The 19,953-nt window shown below is 44.7% G+C and overlaps 1 protein-coding gene across 1 annotated transcript; it reads left to right on the top strand.

The window, feature by feature from the left end:
* Window positions 1-18,936: 18,936 nt before the first annotated feature.
* LOC138568824 (period circadian protein-like) lies at window positions 18,937-19,392 on the top strand. Its single transcript, XM_069646593.1, has one exon. It carries the CDS (start codon window positions 18,937-18,939, stop codon window positions 19,390-19,392), a length of 456 nt encoding a protein of 151 aa, XP_069502694.1.
* Window positions 19,393-19,953: the final 561 nt, after the last annotated feature.

Below are 19,953 nucleotides of genomic sequence, written 5' to 3'. Positions count from 1 at the left end.
AGCGCAGGGTGACCTGGCATGCCTGTAGAGTTGCTCAGAGTAGCACTGTTCTACCCAGCACATACCACAACGGAGTGTCTTGCAGCATCCCTTTCGGATAACTGGTTCATCCCTAATTTTAGCAAATATGTGGCTAATTTCATCATTAATTCCATAATTTGGCAGAAGTTCACTGCTGGAAATGCATTGAGAGGAGCAACCCCTGTCCTACTGGCCAATTTTGGCATTTGCATATCGATTATGCAGATATGCTTCAAACTTGTAATGGCTACCAGTAAATGGTCGTGGCAGTCTGCCCTTTTTCGCACAGGTCCCTGCACACATACAGATTCCAAATTACTCGTATGAGAGGTATTTCCTCAATGGGGACTGTGTGAAGTGCCATGTTTTGACAACTGACCCCATTTTGTAAATTAGGTGTTTGAACACATTACATCTCTAGTGGGAATAAGACACACATTTCTATCTGCCCATTACCTTCAAGCGAATGGAATTTGTTCGTGCCTCAACAGCCTCTTGAATGAATGCCATGCCAAATTAAAAGACACTTTGCACAAGAATTGGCTGTACTGCCTTCTGCTGGCTCGTTTTGCATTACGTAATCAGCCAGGCTCTGACCACCACCTCACACCTCATGAACTGGTGACCGGACGCAGAATGAATGTCCCAGTTGCCCCTCCCACATGTGACTGAATGAATGCTGAGAACGCAGCAGCAGTGCTTTGTAAAGAAAATGCATGACTATTTGATAGCTATGAATACATCACTGAAATGTGTCTCCAAACAGGTGCAGATGAGGCAGGGGGGCCAAAGAAATCCCACTGAAGAGCTCACTGAACATTTTGATCCTGCAAGTTTGTTACAACCTCTCCCCTTGTACTCAGGTGACCAAGTATTGTTTACAAATTTCTCTTGAAAATTACATAACCCGAGATTCAAACGGCCATATACGGTCCAGAGAGCCACACATTCAACTGTACAGATTAGGGGTAGGCATGCATTTAAGCGACATCAAACGATACTGTGATGAGGCCCCCCTGCCACAAGATACAGAAGAAGAAGAAATACAAAGACCCCAGACAACGGGCGATGACAATAACGAATCAGCAGAAAGAACAGCAGCAAGAGTACAGAGAAGATACTGTTTTCCAATTCCAAGAAGATTTTTTAACATTCTCCAGAGAAGTTTCTTTTTTATTGAACACAGCGTGTGGGGTTTTTCTTTCCAAGAAGGGTATCAGATGTTCGTCATAGACATTTTATTTTTCCTGGTCCTTTCATTTTTTATGAACACCTATCCTTTTTAGGAGCTTGGAACATTAGTATGACGATTTTGTTTAATTTTAAAAACATACATTGTTTTAGAAAGGATTTCCTCTCCATTTTAACTAGGTTTTAATTGTAAACACTTATCTTTTTATGGAACAAAAGAGAATTGTTTTCCTTAGAATAACATTATTTTTTTAAACAATATCAAATATGTTCTCTTGTTGCCCCAGCGAGCTTCTAGTCCATGATATTTACAAAGGGTGGATTGCTTGGTTATTATGATTTTGAGTTTCTTTTTTGTATTTTGTTCTATTTTGCTAATTGTGTTGCAATACAGCAGTTTAACACCAATTCTATGGTAAAGCCAATATTCATTGACGATAATACCAGTGTAGTCCTGAAATAGTAACAGACGGAATAATACCTGAACCGTCATTTGACGTCAGCACATGAATTAAAAGAGGGAAGAAAAGTGTGCAAAATAACATGAATCACAAGATGCAGCATTTTAATAATTCACTCCATGTTACAAACAACGTATGGTATCAACACATACAGAGGGTGCAAAGGGAGAAGTCCGATGGGAAGTGCTTTGTTTGTTTCCTCACTCCCTATGCCATGAGCGCCCCGCCAAAGTGTTCATAGCAACAGAAGTAAACACACAAAGAGCACACTGCTTAATACAACTTGCACTATGCACTACACAAGGACAATTCCAGGGGATGAAGGCTACTATACAATACAATACAATAAAGGCAGATTCCTTTTGTGAGGATAGCTTTATAAAACAAATGCCCCTCATGATTTCAGTAGAAACAGAACACAAGTTAATGAAATATGTATTGTCTGGCCCACACAACCGCAGAAGGATGGATTGATGGACTGAAAGGCTGTAAAGCACCAGCACTCATAACGAAACTAAATGAGGTTGTGGAAAATGCAAATAGGGTGTACCTTAAGGAGTGGACTGAAGATTCCAAATTAGTTGCCTGGGTAGAAGATGAAGCAGGACCAGTACCCATAATACCATTAAAAAATGCAACCCTGTGTTTCAGAAAAAATGGTTCAGTGAAAGTAGGAGTGAACAAGGGTCACCAACGTATTAAGACCCACCAGGCATGAAGGTGGGCACAGCTGTGTTAACGGACCACTATTGGGCTTGTAATTCAAAGGCTTATATGCATCTCCCTTCAAATTGTGCAGCCATATGCTCCATAGCAATAATAATTGCACCAGCTTTAGTAATAACACAAAGTGAGGTACACATTAGCGATTTCCCTCTGATGAGTGCAATGACCAGAATGAAAAGCTCTCTTAACCAAAAACGTTCCCGAAGGGAGAACTATTTTTCAGCAAAATCAATAGATACCTATAATTACATACCAGATTAACATAATCTGATTGGCAGAGCAGCAATGCTCTTTACCTCCTACCTTGTCCCTGGCTTGCAAACAGCGGTAAATGCCAAATGGTTGCAAATATCCAGATGGGAGCTGCCGCAAGCGAGAAATACCACAGTGAAGGGGTTTAATGCAATTAAAGAGGCGTTGATAGCAGTGAGATTGATGACTCTCCAAAATAGGTATTTTTTTATTTCTTTTTTTAAAATTTTATTATTAAGTGCATTTGGTTACATTAGAACCTTTTACACTCCAATAGGTGCCAATAAAACAGATAAAAGAATGAATAATGCACAATACATCCCTCCAGACAATCCTAATATTACAATTATACCATATTAATACTTAGATTATTTATATCGCTTAAAACAACTATAATCAATCCTTGTAATTCTATTAAGGGTGAGGTAATCTATGCCCTATTCGTTGCCAAATATAAAAAAGCCACCCCGTTATCACCAGTAACTCGGGCCCAAATATTGCACTCCAAACTTGGTCCATTCCACCACACTCGAAGTTAGTGTACACTTTCCCATACATCACATCCAGAACTTCGCACTGTGCCAAAATGTGTCTGCCAGTTTCGACCTGTTTGGTACAGAACCTACATAATCTATCTTCACTGGGAATACCCACCCAGGCCCCAGTGTTTTCTAGCACTGGGATTGTCTGTAGGCAAAGCATTAGGATACATCTGGTCAGAGCTGGTAGCCTTAATTTTAACAAATATGTTTTGGAGCAACCTATTGAAAAAGCCTGATGGGAATATAGCTTGAACTTCCACAGGCTGTTATTGCTTCTGCTTAATATGATGTTGGCATAGAGGATCTTATCAAAATACCCAAATATTTATACTCAACTCTCTATTCTGATCTGATTCCACCCAGCCTCCATTCAATCAATGGAGTACTATAAGCTCCCTTCGCGCAAACCATTATTTTAATTTTAGCAGCATTAGGACAAGACCAAGGTCACTAGCATAGAGATGGAGGGCTTGTAAAGAGTGTTGGAGACCAATCGGGGTACAATCTAATATTACTGTATCATCTGCAAATAAAAGGCATGGGAGAGCTGCCCTCCCATAACACAGCGGATGGTTCCTTACTGCGTTCAAAGCTCATGGTAATTGGGTGGTGAAGAGATTATACAGCATGGGTGCCAATCGGCAGCCCTGCTTCAATCCCTGAGTAGTGGGAAAAGACCTCGACAAGTCTACCTCCTGGGACAGTGTCACTCTGACATGGGTGTCACTATATAAGGCCCTAATGAAATACAACAGGGACAAATCTAAAATAGGTATGTTCTTTATCTCATCACGGCCACGGAGGGAGGTGTTTGTGCCAAGATCAGCTCCTCTTGCTGTTACGTACATACCAGAAAACGATTTGCAAAGTCAGTCCCTTACAGAGGCCATAACAACATTACAAGAGCTGCATACTAAGATGGTGTCTGAGGTTGAAAATGGCGACTAGCTTAACTACTTGTTTTCATGGGTACCCATCTGGCTGGTGAATGCATTCAAAATACTAATGGCTATACAACTACTGGTCCTCAAAGCTGCCCTGAACCATTGTAAAAAGACCAGCAAAAAGGCACTGGAATGACAATAATAGTGAATGTGGGTGATCAGATTAACTACCCCGTATGTACCCAATAGAACGTCCTATTGGACCACCTGGGACAATGTATGAATGTCCTGTTAATCCCTACAATTAAACAACACATTGGGCGGAATGTGAAGGGAATGGAGACTGCTGCTTTATGACATGCAGTCCAGAAGAATACGTAGAACAATTAGGTAGCTTGAGGGGGGTCAGGAAAATATGGCTACCTAAGGATGACTATAATGGAATGGGCAGTAGTGAAGGAATGGCGAAGATTTGACCAGAGGGTATCAAACACTGCCCAGCTCAGATTAATATGCAAGTACCAATTCCTGCCCCTACTCGTCACCAGTACTGTACAGGTGAGAAAAGATACCAGCTGAGACAGCCTTATCACACCATGAGTCTAGGCGTGAAAGATGATACAAACTAAGGCAGGTTATAAGAAGCAATACTAAATAGCCAATGTACATGCCTCTGCCATAAAGAAATAGTTAGGTTGTGCAACACTACTAGGGATCATAGTTAGTAGAAAGCACATGCACTGTGTTTTACATAGCATAGTAGGAAAGATGATTCCTGGATACCAAGAGAGGGACTCACGACACTGATAAGACAGATGAAAATATAGGCAGGGATAGATGCAGAATACACAGGCAGGGAAACCAAAGTATGGCAGATGCACAAGGTGAATAATAATAATTTAGCATTTATATAGCGCGACGAACCCTCAGGCATCTGAGCGCTGCTTATTATTACCTACGATGTGTGGTGCTCATTTCTCAACCTCAGAAGGATGAAAAGCTGAGTTTGGCCCTGCCGGGATTCGAACCTGCATCAGCAGCCTCTGCACAGATGTCAAAGCGACCGCTCCACTTGCTGTGCTACCGGGCCGGCTTGTATGAATGTAACATGAACAAGACGAATATAGGTTGCCAACATGGAGACGAAAAGTGCAGAAGTTCAGCCATTTCCTAGCAGAGAGGCCGCAGCAGGCATAAGGGTTAGCAAGGCCTCAGACTTCAGTTAAGATGCCAGATCGGGTGTTAAAGCCACATTAAAAACATGTATGCTGCTTCACCTTTACTATACAAGGCAGCTACCGAAATACTTCTATTAGATGTGTGGTAATATAATGTAATATGGCATTTGTATAGTGCATATTCCCATCTGGTATGGCCTCAAACGCTGTAGGTGAATGCCCTCGAGTGACCAAAGTCCGTGCTATGTGAGATTTGTCAGAGGAGTTTAGAATGCATGTGTGCATTCAAGCAATACAAAGGCAGCTTGGGGGGTCCAAGTCCCTGTTAGCGGCCCATGTAGCCGTGCTTGGTATAAATCAACATAACATAACATGTCGAGCTGGCTTGTGGATGGGTGCTATGAGATAGCCTGGAGAGTATGCGAGCCCAGGAGACTGATTATGTGTCCAGCTAGACAGGATTTAGCTGCATTCTAATCGCAGAGGTGTTGTGCGATATGTTCTCAAGTGGCGTATGATTGCAGGTGAGTGCGTGTGGGTGGCCATGCCTATGCCTATGGTTATCTTGCACTGACATGACATGTGATACATACCTAAGTGTGCTGGCTGGTTTCTTGTTTTGTTAGCATGTAACAGATCCTTTCATGCAGTCTGCTGGGGCCCTTTCACTGCGCTGCTCAGTACATTCATGTGGGACTCATTGTCGCCCCAGCCAATCTGAAACGGGGTTAATCCCAAAATGAAGTCTGTGAAAAATACTACTTTATTTTGATGTTATGGATTGCGAGCCCAGCTAATTTATGATGAAACCACATTATAATTTAGGGGTCAAAATTGGGATTTGTGGAGCAGGAGCTGAATGTAGCTCCAGGTCGTAAGGAACACTTCTCTTATCTGGTGATAATTGTCCTTAACCTACAAAGTCTTGAAAGTGAAGTGTAATCTATGGTTCTTTACACCTACACTTCAGCGGTAGATGTACAAATTAATGTGGCACTATATTTGTAAGGGGCAGTCATTTGTTTTAGTTGGTGCGCTACTCTTAACAGAAGGAGTATTTAAAGACCTTAATGATTACAACAGAATGGTGGAAAAATCAGCCATGCCACAAATTTATACAAAAAAATAGAAATCTACCCATTTATCCCTTGAACCTAAAGTCAAATATGGATTTGCCCATATTAAAATGTACATATACAATTCTGCAAACTGTAAATTAATTCAGTGGGTCTCCCCTGCAATGACAACATGTTAACTTAAATTGAGCATGACTGCATTGCTAAAAAGTCTCCAACACAAAATGCTGTGGTCCTCTGACATTCAAAAGTGTGTGTGTGTGTTTGTGTGTGTATGTGTGTGTGTGTGTGTGTGGGGGGGTTATCTGGGCTGCAATACCACCCAACTATATTAGCGTTAGGGCCCAGCGGTCCGGTGGTATAAATGCTGGATCATGGTTTTGCCGTTAACTGTAAGTCCCCATTCCCCATTGGACCCCATTGGGAATTTTTGCCTCAATTACCGCACGGTAATACTGCTGGAGGTAATTGTACAGAAAATGGGCATTTTTGCAGCATGTTCATCTGAGCTGGGGGTAAACGCACCTGAATGTGGTGGTAATACCTTTACCACTGCATTTAAGGGCTACCGCCCAACTTGTGATGAGGCCCATTGTTGGTGCTTAATGAGTATTTTGGCAAAATATAGCAGGAAATTGGTCTTTTTAAAAATATGTGCTGGCCAATGTCAATGATTACCTGTACAACTGCAGTTCCCACTGCCTTAAAATACCCCACTAAACTAAAGACCATGGGCCTTAATTATAAGTTTGCCGGTCCAGTATTAATGCTGCCGGTAAGCTACCGACACCATTGCTATCGGGCCAGCAAACTACGAGTTGTCCTCGTGGGTGCCTTTCTGCCCGCCAGGTCTGACCTGGTGGGCAGAGCGGCACCCGTGAGCACAACTCGTCGGATGCACCTGCACCATTCATGAATGGTGCCGGTGCATCTGACCTCCCCATTCCCATTAAGCCCTATGGGGCTCAAATGGGAATGGGGAGTGATGAATACCAGCACCCGGCAATGGGGACAGACCGGGTCCGCCGAGGGCGGAATGACCCTGTACATCCCCATTGTGGGTGCCGGGAATTTCACGAGCTTGGCGGCAGCCGTGCAGTTTTACCGGCACAGCTACCACCAAACTCGTAATGAGGCCCCATGTCACAGGACCTAGGGTCATCGCAAGCATCACTGTGTGTAGATTACAGAAAAGTAGGGAAGGGACAGTCAGTCACTTATGGATAGCTTAGAAAGAGGCCATATGGATGATCCCTTAAAGACATTTGAATGTTAATAAGTCATGTATTGCTTGTGATTGCACCAAGGCTAGAACATATTTGTTTACAGGAGTGGAGGTGCGTAGCTGAAAGCCGACTTGCTCGAGAAGGTGACGGTACGCGTGACTGGGAACCACTGAAGAATACTACGACGAGTTGGTGGTGGGAAAACTTTGAATTCTCCTGACACTTCGGTGGGCATGTATCAGCCCCGCATATAATATACTCGAGTGTGTTGGAACAGACGGAATTGCTACACTACACTAAGAAAAGTATCCAGTAACTTTCTACGGTTAACATCTGGGAGGACGTGATACAGAGGACATTGGAGCGTAACGTTAGAACTACTCAAACCCTGCATTTTTGAGCTTGCTGGACCATTCCCAAGATTCACTACCACAATGGAGAACCATCTGATAAAGCTCTCGGATTAGGATTCTTGGAAAGATTACAATGGAAATCCTGTGAAATTAACGCACAGATTCTAACTTGTGTAACAATTTGTTTATGCAAGATGTTATGAAGTTTTGTCACGCTGTGTTGTGTTGTTTATCCTTTTTTTGATTATGCCCCTGAAGAATTTCCATGGAATAAAACCCTAGTCAGGAAAGAAACATGTTGGGCTTATTTTAGATTAATGTTTAAAAAACTTTTTTAAACATTTTTTTTTGTGTGTATGAATGAATAAAGTTCTCATGAGTGAGTATGATTGGTATGATTGTCAAGAGTGGGTGAACAGTGAAACAAATACATCTTTTATGTGATCACTTATGTATAGGTCCGTAAGTTTTTAGATCTTTTTTGCATGCACGAGATCCAATTGCGGAAATACGCTTTCTCGGCTTTGCATAGTGTGGCTTTTCTACACGACTGGTGTTTTAACAAAAAAATGTTTGTATTGAAACTTTTGTATAATGCTCCTTCTCTCCTGATTAAATTTAAGAGGGGGTTTATGAATTGTTTTTGTATCAAACTGATATAATGCACATGCGTTTGAAATAAATCTTGCTTCTTATGAAAAAGATATTGATTCTGGTTCCTAGTTTACTGAGCTATTTCTGCTTGCTGATGTGGTATCGGTGATCAGAGCATGAAAGTTGGTTCATAATCACCCTGGTATGGTAGCGGTACCTGTTTGGAGTCACAAGTTTGTTTGTTTTTTGACAAGGGTTCTGCCCTTTATGTGAGGGTCCATTTGTGACTTTCCCTTCTCCCCTCAACCTCCTTGTGTTTTTTGCGTATATATATATATATATTACAGGGCCTGTGGTAGCGGCCCTGTAGTTATGGTTAAGTTGCTCAACTCATAAAAAGAGCACTTTTTGGGCGGCGTATACCGTTGGCGCTGTTCAATGAATCCTCACCAAACTTTGCAAAACAAGTATATGGCCCCCTCAGAATGATTATCTGAGGATTGGTGTGGTTTCGCCTAAGGGGGGGGGGGGGTGGTGGGTCCCGAAATTTGTGGAAATCCTCATAGACACAATGATAATAAAATGTTACTTGCATCTAAAGCCCAAACCGCTGGACAGATTTTTACCAAATTTGCACCAGGAGCAACGGCTTGGTACCGAAAGCATGCTTTTATAAATGTGAAGTAAATCCGCCTGGTAGTGTTTTAAAAAATGGCCAAAAAGTAGGTAAAAGAAAATTAGTGATATTTGGGTCCGGTCCATGGAATCACTTCCCGATTTAGGGTTCGTGGGCGCCTCTGGACCAATGAGAGAGCTACATCATGTTCGCAGACATAAAACGCTGATTCGATTGTGAAAAACGTGAGGTGCTTCATATTTTTTAAATGGTCGCCATGTTGTATATGCCGACAGCCGCCGGTGTCCAAGGATAGCACGGTTGGCAATAAGTGTCTGTAAAGCACGTTTGGGTTTACTTGTGGCTGCAAGAGGGGCTGGAAAGGATGGAGGAGTGGAATAAAGTTGATATGGAGCTGTTTTTATGGGTGAAAAAAGTGCTTGCAGGGGCCGCTGAGTCTGCGCACACCGCCGCTGATCACGGATACAGTGTTGAGGAAAAAGTCTGGAAAACACATTTGGAGTTATTTGGTGGCTGAAATAAGGGTTGGAAGGGGTGGGGGAGTGCAGTAAAGTTGACATGGAACAGTTTTTATAGGTAAAAAAGGTCTGCAGGTGCTGCTGAGTTCGCGGTCAATTCTGGTGTCCACTGACATCATTTGGATTGCAGTGGGTTCAGAGCGAGTCTTGTTATTTGAAGGTGTATTGTATGTACTTGTTATATGGTTTAATTCTATTGTGGTGGTTGCGGCCAGTGGCCAGATTCTTGGGGGCATGGCCATGATCCATGACATTTGTAATGTCATCTTTGATGTCCTGGATGTTAGTGTTAGCAGTGCACAGTGGAGGCGCGAGTTATGGTTGCTTAGCTTACCATAACTGGTGAATTTCAGGAGGTTTTCTGTTTTAATTGTAACAGTAACGACCCTTTAAGAACGTTTTTTCATTGAATTTCATAGATTATTGGTGCAACTTAACCATAACGTCCTTTTAACAAAGGTTTTTCACTGAATTTATAAATATACGTATAATAGCAACAAACTGCAAGTCAATTGCTAACATTGAGAAGCATTGAGAAGCACTAAAAACAATAGCAGCACTTTCCGACTAGTAGTTCACTTTTAGATACCAAAATGACTGGCAATGTCTTCTTCTTTTAAAAATGCACCTGTAATGGTTTCAAGTCCATCAACATACTGGTGCAGACTATGATAGAGCAAAGAATGCTCGTTTGAGAAGTTGCATCTTGCTTGATGTAAAAAAGAGTGCTTGCCACTAGAGCCCTTAGAACTTCTTGTCGAATGGTACAATGCCAAATGCGGTTTTGTGCGCATAGATATGGCACTCCACCTTGGGTCGATCTGAATAATATGCAAGATTAGGAAATGTCACCGACGTTCATGATTGCAGCTGGCTTCCTGGCCTTTTTGTTGTCCGCTCTAGATCCCACAGCATGCTGGCAGGAAAGTAAAGTGCACAGTGCAAGGTAAAATCTGCTCATATCTAGTTAACTCCATGCGGAATTCAATCTTCCTCTGAATGCTTTCCAGCTCCAGGCCACGAGGGCCACAACCCTGACGGGTTTTCAGGGTATCCCTCATTAATATGCAGGAGGTTACATTTTCATAGACTTAGAATCATTGTATGCAAATGTATCTCATAAATAATAACGAGGGGTATCCTGAAAATCTGACATGTTTCCGGCCCTCGATGCCTGGAGTTGGACAACATTGCAACAGATATTTCAAACTTCAAAGCTTTTCAGCACTAATGTCATCTATTTCTGAAGCAGAACAAGCAACGGCAGATTTTTTATTGCACTAGTTGAAAGTTGTCAGCAGGGGAAGACAAGGACCTAGTGAATGAGGAAACAGACTCTAAGGGCCTGATTGACAAACATATTTTCAATGGGAATTTCACATGTTAAAACATGTTTGTAAATCAGGCCCTTGGAGCCTGCAGCCTTTTGTTACTTCATATTTTGCCAGTTCATTACTTATACTGTAAGACATAAGTAGTCAATTGTATCACATGCCATATTGACCAAACAAACAGTATCCCTCATGTTGTGTTTTGTACCCTCCTTGCATATTGATTGGTGTTGACATGCTTCATCTGTGTTATGTCCAACAAAAACAAATGTTTTGTGTAGTATAATAAGAGGGGATGAGCCAGCAGGATTGAACACATGTATTAGCTCTAGTAATAAACAGGTAGCAACTCTGACAAGGGTTTCTTATATGTCAATAGGTAAGGAGGTAAGTATGTAGGACAGTGGTGTCCTGGGTTGCTTTGCAGACCTGAGGCAGTCTTCAGTGCCTCATTAGGAGGAGCGCTGGGAGCATGACCTGCTCCGTGGCATAGGCACCTTCACAGGTGTTCCTGGCACACTTTGCCGGCTCTCAGTGGGTTCTGCAGGAAATGTCGCAAGACTACACCATGGCGCGTGATCTCGCGAGGTCCCTACACACCTCCCTTCGACAAGCAAGCAAAGTTTATTCCATTACAAAGTCATCATATTGCACCGGTCTTCTGTGCTCTCTTCTAGGACGATCTTCAATCCTACCATCTGCGTCGTGTGCTTGACTTGTTTTTTGGGATGTTTCCGACGCCTCTCTTTCTGTATCTCGCTCTCTGATTTCTCTTGTGGAGGTTTCTAATTCTTGCTCTCTTGTGGCATCTCTGCTGGGGCTTTTACCAGACGTGAATTCCTCGTGGGCTGTTTCCACTGTGCAACGCTTCTCAAATATTGCCACACACTCCATGTTCCATATGTGGCCATCCTCTGTGCGAATGTGATTTGTCCCTTTGTGGATGACTTTTACTGGTTGACTGAACTTTGAACCTGTCGTTTGATCTTTACTCTGTAGTCGTATTTTGATCCAGTCGCCTTCCTTCACTTCTCGGCCACAGGTCGTTCTTCTCTGATCCCTCCATCTCTTCATGCACGCTCTGTTGTTTTCCAGTCTCCACACCACTTCTGCCATGTCTACTTCATCATCTTCTTTTACTCTGGTCAACCACAGTGGCACCAGTGTGGATGCCCCTCTCCTCCCCCTCAGCATTAGAAACAGCGATACTTGGGTGATGCCATTGGGGGTTAATGTGTGGGCCGCAACAGCCTCCTTGACTGTTTTGAGTGGATCTATGCCAGAAGCGGTTGCTAACTGGATGGCTCTTTTGATGAACCTATTTGCCATCTGCACTAGTCCATTGTTTTGGGTATTGTACAGCACGGCCTTCCTCTGTTTTATGTTGTGCTTGTGCAGAAATGACTCCATTTCCCATGACACAAGCTTTACTCCATTGTCTGTGACTAAATCTTTGGGGAGACCTTCCCTCTGAAAAATACATGCAAGGACTTCTATGACAGTAGCCGTAGTAATGTTGGGGACAAATTCTGCTTCTACCCATTTAGACAGGTAATCTACCATTACTATGCCATACCGATGCTCGGGTGCCATTGCCTTCAATGGACCTATCAAATCCAACCCCACTTTGTGCCACACCGCTTCTGGGATCTCAGTGGGAATCATAGGGGCTTGTCTGGGCTTCAAGCGTTTATCACTGTGGCATCTCTCAATCATGGAGTGTAATTCCTGGTTCATGGCTGGCCACCAGTACGCCTCTCTCATTCTTCGTTGTGCCATGGTGTTTCCTAAATGCCGTGAGTGGGCCCTGCACAGAATGACTCTTCTCATTCCCACATTCCCACTGGTGGTAAAACTTGATCTCCCTTAATGAGCAATCCTTCCACCTCTGAGATTTCATCCGCCACTTTCCAATACAGCATCATGCCTTTGGGTCTGGCCCTTTCTCCTGGTCAACCGTTCCTAACCCACTCTTTAACTCTCACCATGGTGGGATCCTTACTGTCCTCCTCGTTCCAATGTCCTTCATTTAGCTCTAGGAATTCTGGACCCCTGATGTCTTGGATAGATGCTACAATGCATTCCTCTTGCAGAAACGTGGTTGCTTTTTCTTTTGTGGCAGGTAACCTTAACATGCAGTCCGCCTGGGTATTTCTCCAACTGGCTGTGTGGGTTATTTCAAATGTAAATTCCTTAGTTTGTCCGTGATGCGTGCCAACCAGGGCGTTGACGACTTTGTCCCACCTGGACTGAGCATATTAATGAGAGGCCTATGGTCAGTAAGAAGTTTGAACTTGGTGCCCCATATGTAAGTCCTGAAGTGCTCAACAGCCTATGCGCAGGCCAACATCTCTTTCTCCACTGTGGAGTAATTCTTTTCAGCCGTGGACAGGGCCTTAGAGGGGAATGCCATTACGTGTTCAGTGTCCCTTTTCTTTTGGGTGAATACAGCACCCAACCCACATGCACTGGCATCCGTGATGATGACTGTATCCCACGCTGGATTGAATGGCTGTAGAAATGGTGCTTCCACAATCCGTCTTTTTATATTCTCCACAGCCTCCTTCTGGGCCTCCTGCCATGTGAACTCTGTGCCTTTTTTTAGCAGGTTTCTCAGGGGCGTCATGATTTCTGAAAAATTGGGTATGAACTTGGCGTAATATTCGGCATGTCCCAGAAACGATCTCAATTCTTCCTTGTTGGCTGGCTCTGGAGCCTTGACGATGGCTCGCACCAGGTTTTGTTTGGGGCTTATCCCACGGGAGGAAATCTTATACCACAAATATTCAACCTCTGGTGCCCTTACGATGCACTTTTGTATCTCAACTTTACTTCGGCATCGTGTAATTTGGTAAAGACTATCCTGAGAGTGCCATCATGTGTTCATCCATGGCGTAGACCAGTATATCATCCTGGAAGTAGGACATGTTTCCTATGTCGCGCAGTAGTAAGTCTATCATGCACTGAAACGCTGAAGCAGCGGACGATAAACCAAAAGGCATTTTAGTGAACTGATACGTTCCAAATGGGGTAATAAATGCTGTGAGTGGCTTGGATTCTTCACGAAGATGAATTAGATGATATGCATCCCTCATGTCCAGCTTGGAGAACACTCTGGCTTTCTACATCATGAGGATAAGTTCATTTATGCTGGGGAGGGGGTAGTTATCCAAAATTACTTCTAAGTTAAGGCTGCAGAGGTCTATGCACACCCTCAAGTCTTGTGAGTTTTGCTATTTGATCAGGCCGATGGGGCAAAGTCACTCTGAGGCTTCTACCTCCTCAATGGTGCCCTCGTTATTTATGTATTTATTTATTTAATTATTACATTTACTATACGCCCAAAACCGGGGGTATCTAGGCGTAGGTTGCAGCAAAGCTGACATGTCTGGTTACAGAGGAAAGCACCATTTTGTTGAACTCTATTCTGAGTATTGAGTGTGTCTCTGGCTGTCGCTGGCACTGGCCTTACTTTGTGCTTTACGGGGACTACATTTGCATTGAGCATTATGTTGTGTACAAAGTTCTTAATTTTCCCTGGCCCACTACCAGCACTCCTCCTGTATTTACTGTCAACACTTGATCTTCCGTACTGGGATCTATTTTATTCTTGAGCTTGGCTTCATCATCCCATCCTCGTCGCCAAATATGTAGTATAATAAGAGGGGATGAGCCAGCAGGATTGAGCAACATTTTTAGCTCTAGTAACAAACAGCTAGCAACTCTGACAAGGGTTCTTTATATGTCCATAGGTAAGGAGGTAAGCATGTAGGACAGGGCTGTCCTGGGTTGGTTTGCAGTCCTGAGGCAGTCCTCAGTCCCTCATTAGGAGGATCACCGGGATCACGACCTGCTCCATGGCAAAGGTGCCTTCACAAGTGTTCCTGGCGTACTTTGCCTCCGGCGGGCCCTGCAGGAAATCTCGCGAGACTACGCCGTGGCTTGTGATCTCGCATGGTCCCTACATTTTTCTATCGGATATTACACAAATACTTGAAAAAAAACATCATCTCTCCATACACCAGATTCTTCAAATTATGCCACATAAAAAAGGGACACTTGATTTGGGTAGACAGCACTTCTGATCTTCCATGGAAAATGTTTGTGTTCTTATTGTGGGGGCCTTTTGATTGGCACAGAAGTGTTGTGCTCATCTGAAGAACGATGTATGATGCCAGAAACATGTGGGCATGGTGCGGGCTTTCTCCTGTGTGGAGTCCATAGAGAGCAGATTAAGACAGCCAGAATGCAGCTGAGAATCGAATGCCGCAGCTCTCGATCGTCTGGCTTCCGTTCCCTCTGGCACTGCTGCCACCTAGTGGAAGGACGAGACATTGCAGAAAGAGAAATGGCAGGCACTCATAGCAGCGCCTACAAACCATTGGGAAACACTTACCAGGCGCACTGCAATGTAAAGTAGGAGCTACACCCAGTGTCCCTGAATTTCGACCCCTGTAATGCAGCATGGAGTGATAAAACATCTTTAATGCACAAGCAGCAAGGAAGATACATTGGGCCTCATTACGAGGTTGGAGGTAGCCATGCCGGTTATACCGGCATGGCTACCCCCAAACTCAGATCCGGTTCTGCCTCCCGTGAAAGGGGAATAAACGGGCCATTCCGACCTCGGCGGCCCCGGTAATTCCCCTTGCGCGGGAGCCGGAGCCGGTACGTCCTCATTCCCATTTGATCCCCCATAGGGCTCAATGGAAATGGGGAGGATAGTAGCAGTGGTACCGTTCATAACGGTACCGTTGCTAACATCCAGTTCTGCTCACGGGTGCTGCTCTGCACGCCTGGTCTGACCAGGCATGCAGAGCGGCACCCGTGAGCAGAACTCGTAATGTGGCGGTACAGTGACAATGGCAGCACTACCGGCACTGTTGTCACTGTTATTTGTATTTTTTATTTTAGTATTTGTATAGCGCGCTGCAACCCATGGGCATAGAGGCGCTGAGAAGAATATGTATGCAGGCTTGCTTAAGGGTTACCAGATAGCGGCCCAGTACAGTGAATAAAACAGTTACATCGATTACAGAAGGTTACAAGTTGGGTGCAATAAGCAGAGACAGTCATAAACTGAGGCGATGGGGGAAGGCAAGTCAGGCAAAAAGCTCAGTCTTCAAGGCTTTACGGAAGGTTGTGTGTGATTCGATCATCCTGAGTTGGGCAGGGAGGGTGTTACAGTGAGTTGCAGCCAAGGTAGGGAAACTAGAGCCACCGGCTCTAACTCTTCAAGTATGAGGAACCAGGAGGAGATTGGCATACGCAGACCTGGCCGGTTTGGAGGGTGTTTTTTTGGTGATCCTCTGAGCTAAGTAAGTAGGTGCCAATCCATGGATGCATTTGTTTGCAATGGCCAGTGTTTTGAAGAGGATCCTTTCTTTGACAGGCAGCCAGTGGACCTGCCTTCTCGCCCCAGCGATGTGCTCTCTGCGATCTTTTGGGAGGTGCCGGCATAGAGTACATTACAGTAGTCTAGCCTAGATCCTATAATGGCCTTTGCAATGGTGATGCAGTTGTCTTGTGACAAGAATGGCCGCACTGCATTGATTAGTTTGGAGTGGTAGGCAGCTGAGGAAGCAATGGCATTAACCTGTCTGTCCATGGTCATGCTAGGTTCCAGGTATACGCCTAGAGTCTTGATGGCTTGGGACACGGTAATGGGGATGTTGTCTATAGTAAATGCGCTGTACTGCGCACCAAGTTTACTGAGTGTGGCTTTGGATCCAATTAGCAAGAGGTCTGTTTTCTTGCTATTTAGGCAAAGCCAGTTTTCAGCCATCCAGGCCTGGACTGTGAAGTAGATGCGGTTGAGAGTATTCATGTCTGTATGGTAGTCACCACTCAGAGGGATGAGCACCTGTGTGTCATCAGCATAGTTGATATATGCAATGCCTATGGCATCAAGAAGTTGGAACAGTGGGCTAGTGAAGAGGTTGTAGAGAGTTGGAGATATGCAGGACCCTTGAGTGACACCGCATTTGATAGCGCTGGGGGCAGCATTTGAGTCGTCGGAGAACACCTTCATCACTCTTTACTTGTGAAAGGATGATATCCATTCGCAGGCTTTCGGGGAGAAGTTGGCAGTGGAGGACAAGTGATGACATAGGGTCTTGTGATCTACCAGCTCGAAAGCGGCAGACCGGTCTAGCAAGAGGAGGAGAGCAGGCCTGCCGACATCTCTTAGGTCATCAATTTGATTTTTGAAATCCAGTAAGGCGGTTTCTGTGCCGTGCCGTGACCTGAAGCCAGATTGGCGCAGCCCTAGGAGTTGGTTTTCTTCCAAGAATTTTTGAACTTGCAGGTAGGCTGCTTTATCAAGAATCTTTAGCAAGAAGGAGACAGTGGTGATCGGTCTGTAGTTCCCTGGAACCATTGAATCAAGGGATGCTTTCTTTAGGAGGGGGCGGACCCAGGCCTCCTTCAGGGAGGACGGTACCTGTGCTGAGTGGAAGGATGATTTAATGAAGGCGGTAATGAAGGGAGCCAAGGAGTGGGCGCATTTGCAGTTGGGAGGCTTAATGGATTTGATAAGGTTTATAACTTCTGCTTCAGTCAGGTCAGAGAAGTCAAAAGTGGGTAGCTCCTCGGCTGCGGCGGGTGGAGGGGGAGGGGCCTGTGTTTCTAAGATATATAGTAAAGCTTTTTGGTGCGCTATAATTTTAGCGTGCAGTGTGTCAAGCTTGTCTAGCATGGCGGTTTGAATAGTGTTGCACCAAGACTCATCATTGATGATGGTTGAAGGAGGGGTAGTAGGGGTCTCAAGTTCCCTGAAGATTGCAAAGATCTCTTTGGTCCCAGATTTGGCATTGTCGATCCTAGTGTTGAAGGATGCAGCTTTAGCCTGAGTGATGGCTGTTTTGTACTGTTTAGAACAGTTTTTGAAAGCTAATTTGGTTGTTTTGTTAGGGTTTTTTCTCCAGGTTGCAAGCAGGCGTCTTTTAGAGGACCGTAATTCTATAAGTTCTTGGGTGAACCAGGTGTTGGAGTGCTTTGATTTCTTCGTTTTCTTAAGTGTGAGCGGTCCTATGGTGTCTACAGTGCAAGTGATAGGTGTTAGCGAGGATGTTAGGATCATTCGTGAAGGGAGGCTGGAGGGCAGGAACTAGGAGGTGAGGAATGAGGTTTTCAGTAGTGAGTTTGCGCAAGCTTCTAGAGAGGGCTGCTGGCAATGTTGGGTTGGGTCTAGTGGGACCTGTGGTGGTGGCAATGTTGAGTTTGATGCAGAAATGATCTGACCAGGACATGGTGGAGATCTCGGGGATAAGGATGGGACAGTTATGATGTGCTACCCAGTCAAGCGTCCGGCCTTTTGTGTGGGTAGGCTCAGTGATGGACTGGATAAACCCTAAGGTGGACAGGGCTTTATGTAGAGTAGAGGCTTGGGCATCGTTACTGTCATTGAGGCCAAGATTCATGTCACCTAGTAGCACTATCTTGGAAGTATTTTTGAGGTTGTTGGACAAAGCATGTATGAGAGCCTCTTGGAACTCAGAAGAGGGGCCAGGAGGGCGGTATACTAGATGGAAGGCTATGGTGGAGGTGGGCGAGGTTTGGAGTTTGATTAGAAGATATTCAGCTTTGGGTCCTAAGTCACTTTGAATTCTTCTAATGTTAAGAGTGTCTCTGGCAATAATGGCAACACCTCCCCCTCTTTGGCCGACCCTATCCAGTCTAAAGATGGTGTAGCCGTTGGGAATGGCCAGGGAGAGGGCAAGGCCGGATGATTCCTGACACCAAGTTTCACAAATGAAGAGAAGATCTAGGTGGTCATTAGTAATCAGGTCATGTACGTCCAGTGTGTGGGCAGGGATCGACCTCGCGTTCACCAGGGCACATTTCAGGGCCGGTGTGTTGCTGCTGATTGAAGCTGGTGGGTTGGCGAGCTTAATGCCGGTAGGTTCCATATCAGTGGCATTCATGGGGGCGGTGGGCACACAGGCATGGGAACCAACAGTGGCACTGGAGGCAGTGCTAGCAATATCAATGGCATTCAAGGGAGCAGTGGGCACACAGGCATGGGAACCAACAATGGCACTGGAGGCAGTGCTAGCAATATCAATGGCATTCGACTGAGCAGTGGGCACACAGACATGGGAACCAACAATGGCACTGGAGGCAGTGCTAGCAATATCAACGGCATTCGACTGAGCAGTGGGCACACAAGCATGGGAACCAACAATGGCACTGGAGGCAGTGCTAGCAATATCAATGGCATTCGACGGAGCAGTGGGCACACAGGCATGGGAACCAACAATGGCACTGGAGGCAGTGCTAGCAATATCAATGGCATTCGACGGAGCAGTGGGCACACAGGCATGGGAACCAACAATGGCACTGGAGGCAGTGCTAGCAATATCAATGGCATTCAGCTGAGCAGTGTAACGCCACAATCGTAATGAGGCCCATTCTCTTCAATGCATTATTCAACACAAATCTCCCTTATAGACTCACAGCATAAAAGTGAAAATAAATCAATGTACAAGCAGCAGAGAATCTAAACAAGCTCTTTAAAGCACCATGCATCAGGTCTTTCTTCAGATTAAACACAGCTCCAGGGTCCTTTACAAAATAGCCAATACCGGAAACAGAGTTTTGGGTAGGATGCACTGGTTCAGCATGACAGAACAGCTGACTGACACCAGGCACCGCCCTTCATTTATCTTCACTAGTTTTCCCAGGCAGCGAGCAGTGCTCATTCCAACCAGACCTAAACAAAGTAGGCGCTGGCCTTTTTTTATTTGTGCTAGCCGCTATTTTATGAAATGCTCAGTTCACCGTATTGTCAAAGTTGAACAGCACTTTTCGGGGGCGGGCGGCTGGACAGCAATGCAATTGTTGGGCAGGCCAGCCCCCTTGCATAACTGAATTTTGGAAACGTGCCAACTCTAATATGAGAGACTCCCAGCAACACATATGGATGCAGGGAGCTTATTTCACAGGGACAGGTCCGCAAAACA

The sequence above is a fragment of the Ambystoma mexicanum genome, chromosome 2q, assembly GCF_040938575.1.
Source record: "Ambystoma mexicanum isolate Mex_15411 chromosome 2q, UKY_AmexF1_1, whole genome shotgun sequence".
Lineage (NCBI taxonomy): Eukaryota > Metazoa > Chordata > Amphibia > Caudata > Ambystomatidae > Ambystoma > Ambystoma mexicanum.
Note: the sequence above shows the minus strand (reverse complement) of the source record. Positions and strands in the feature narration are given on the sequence as shown.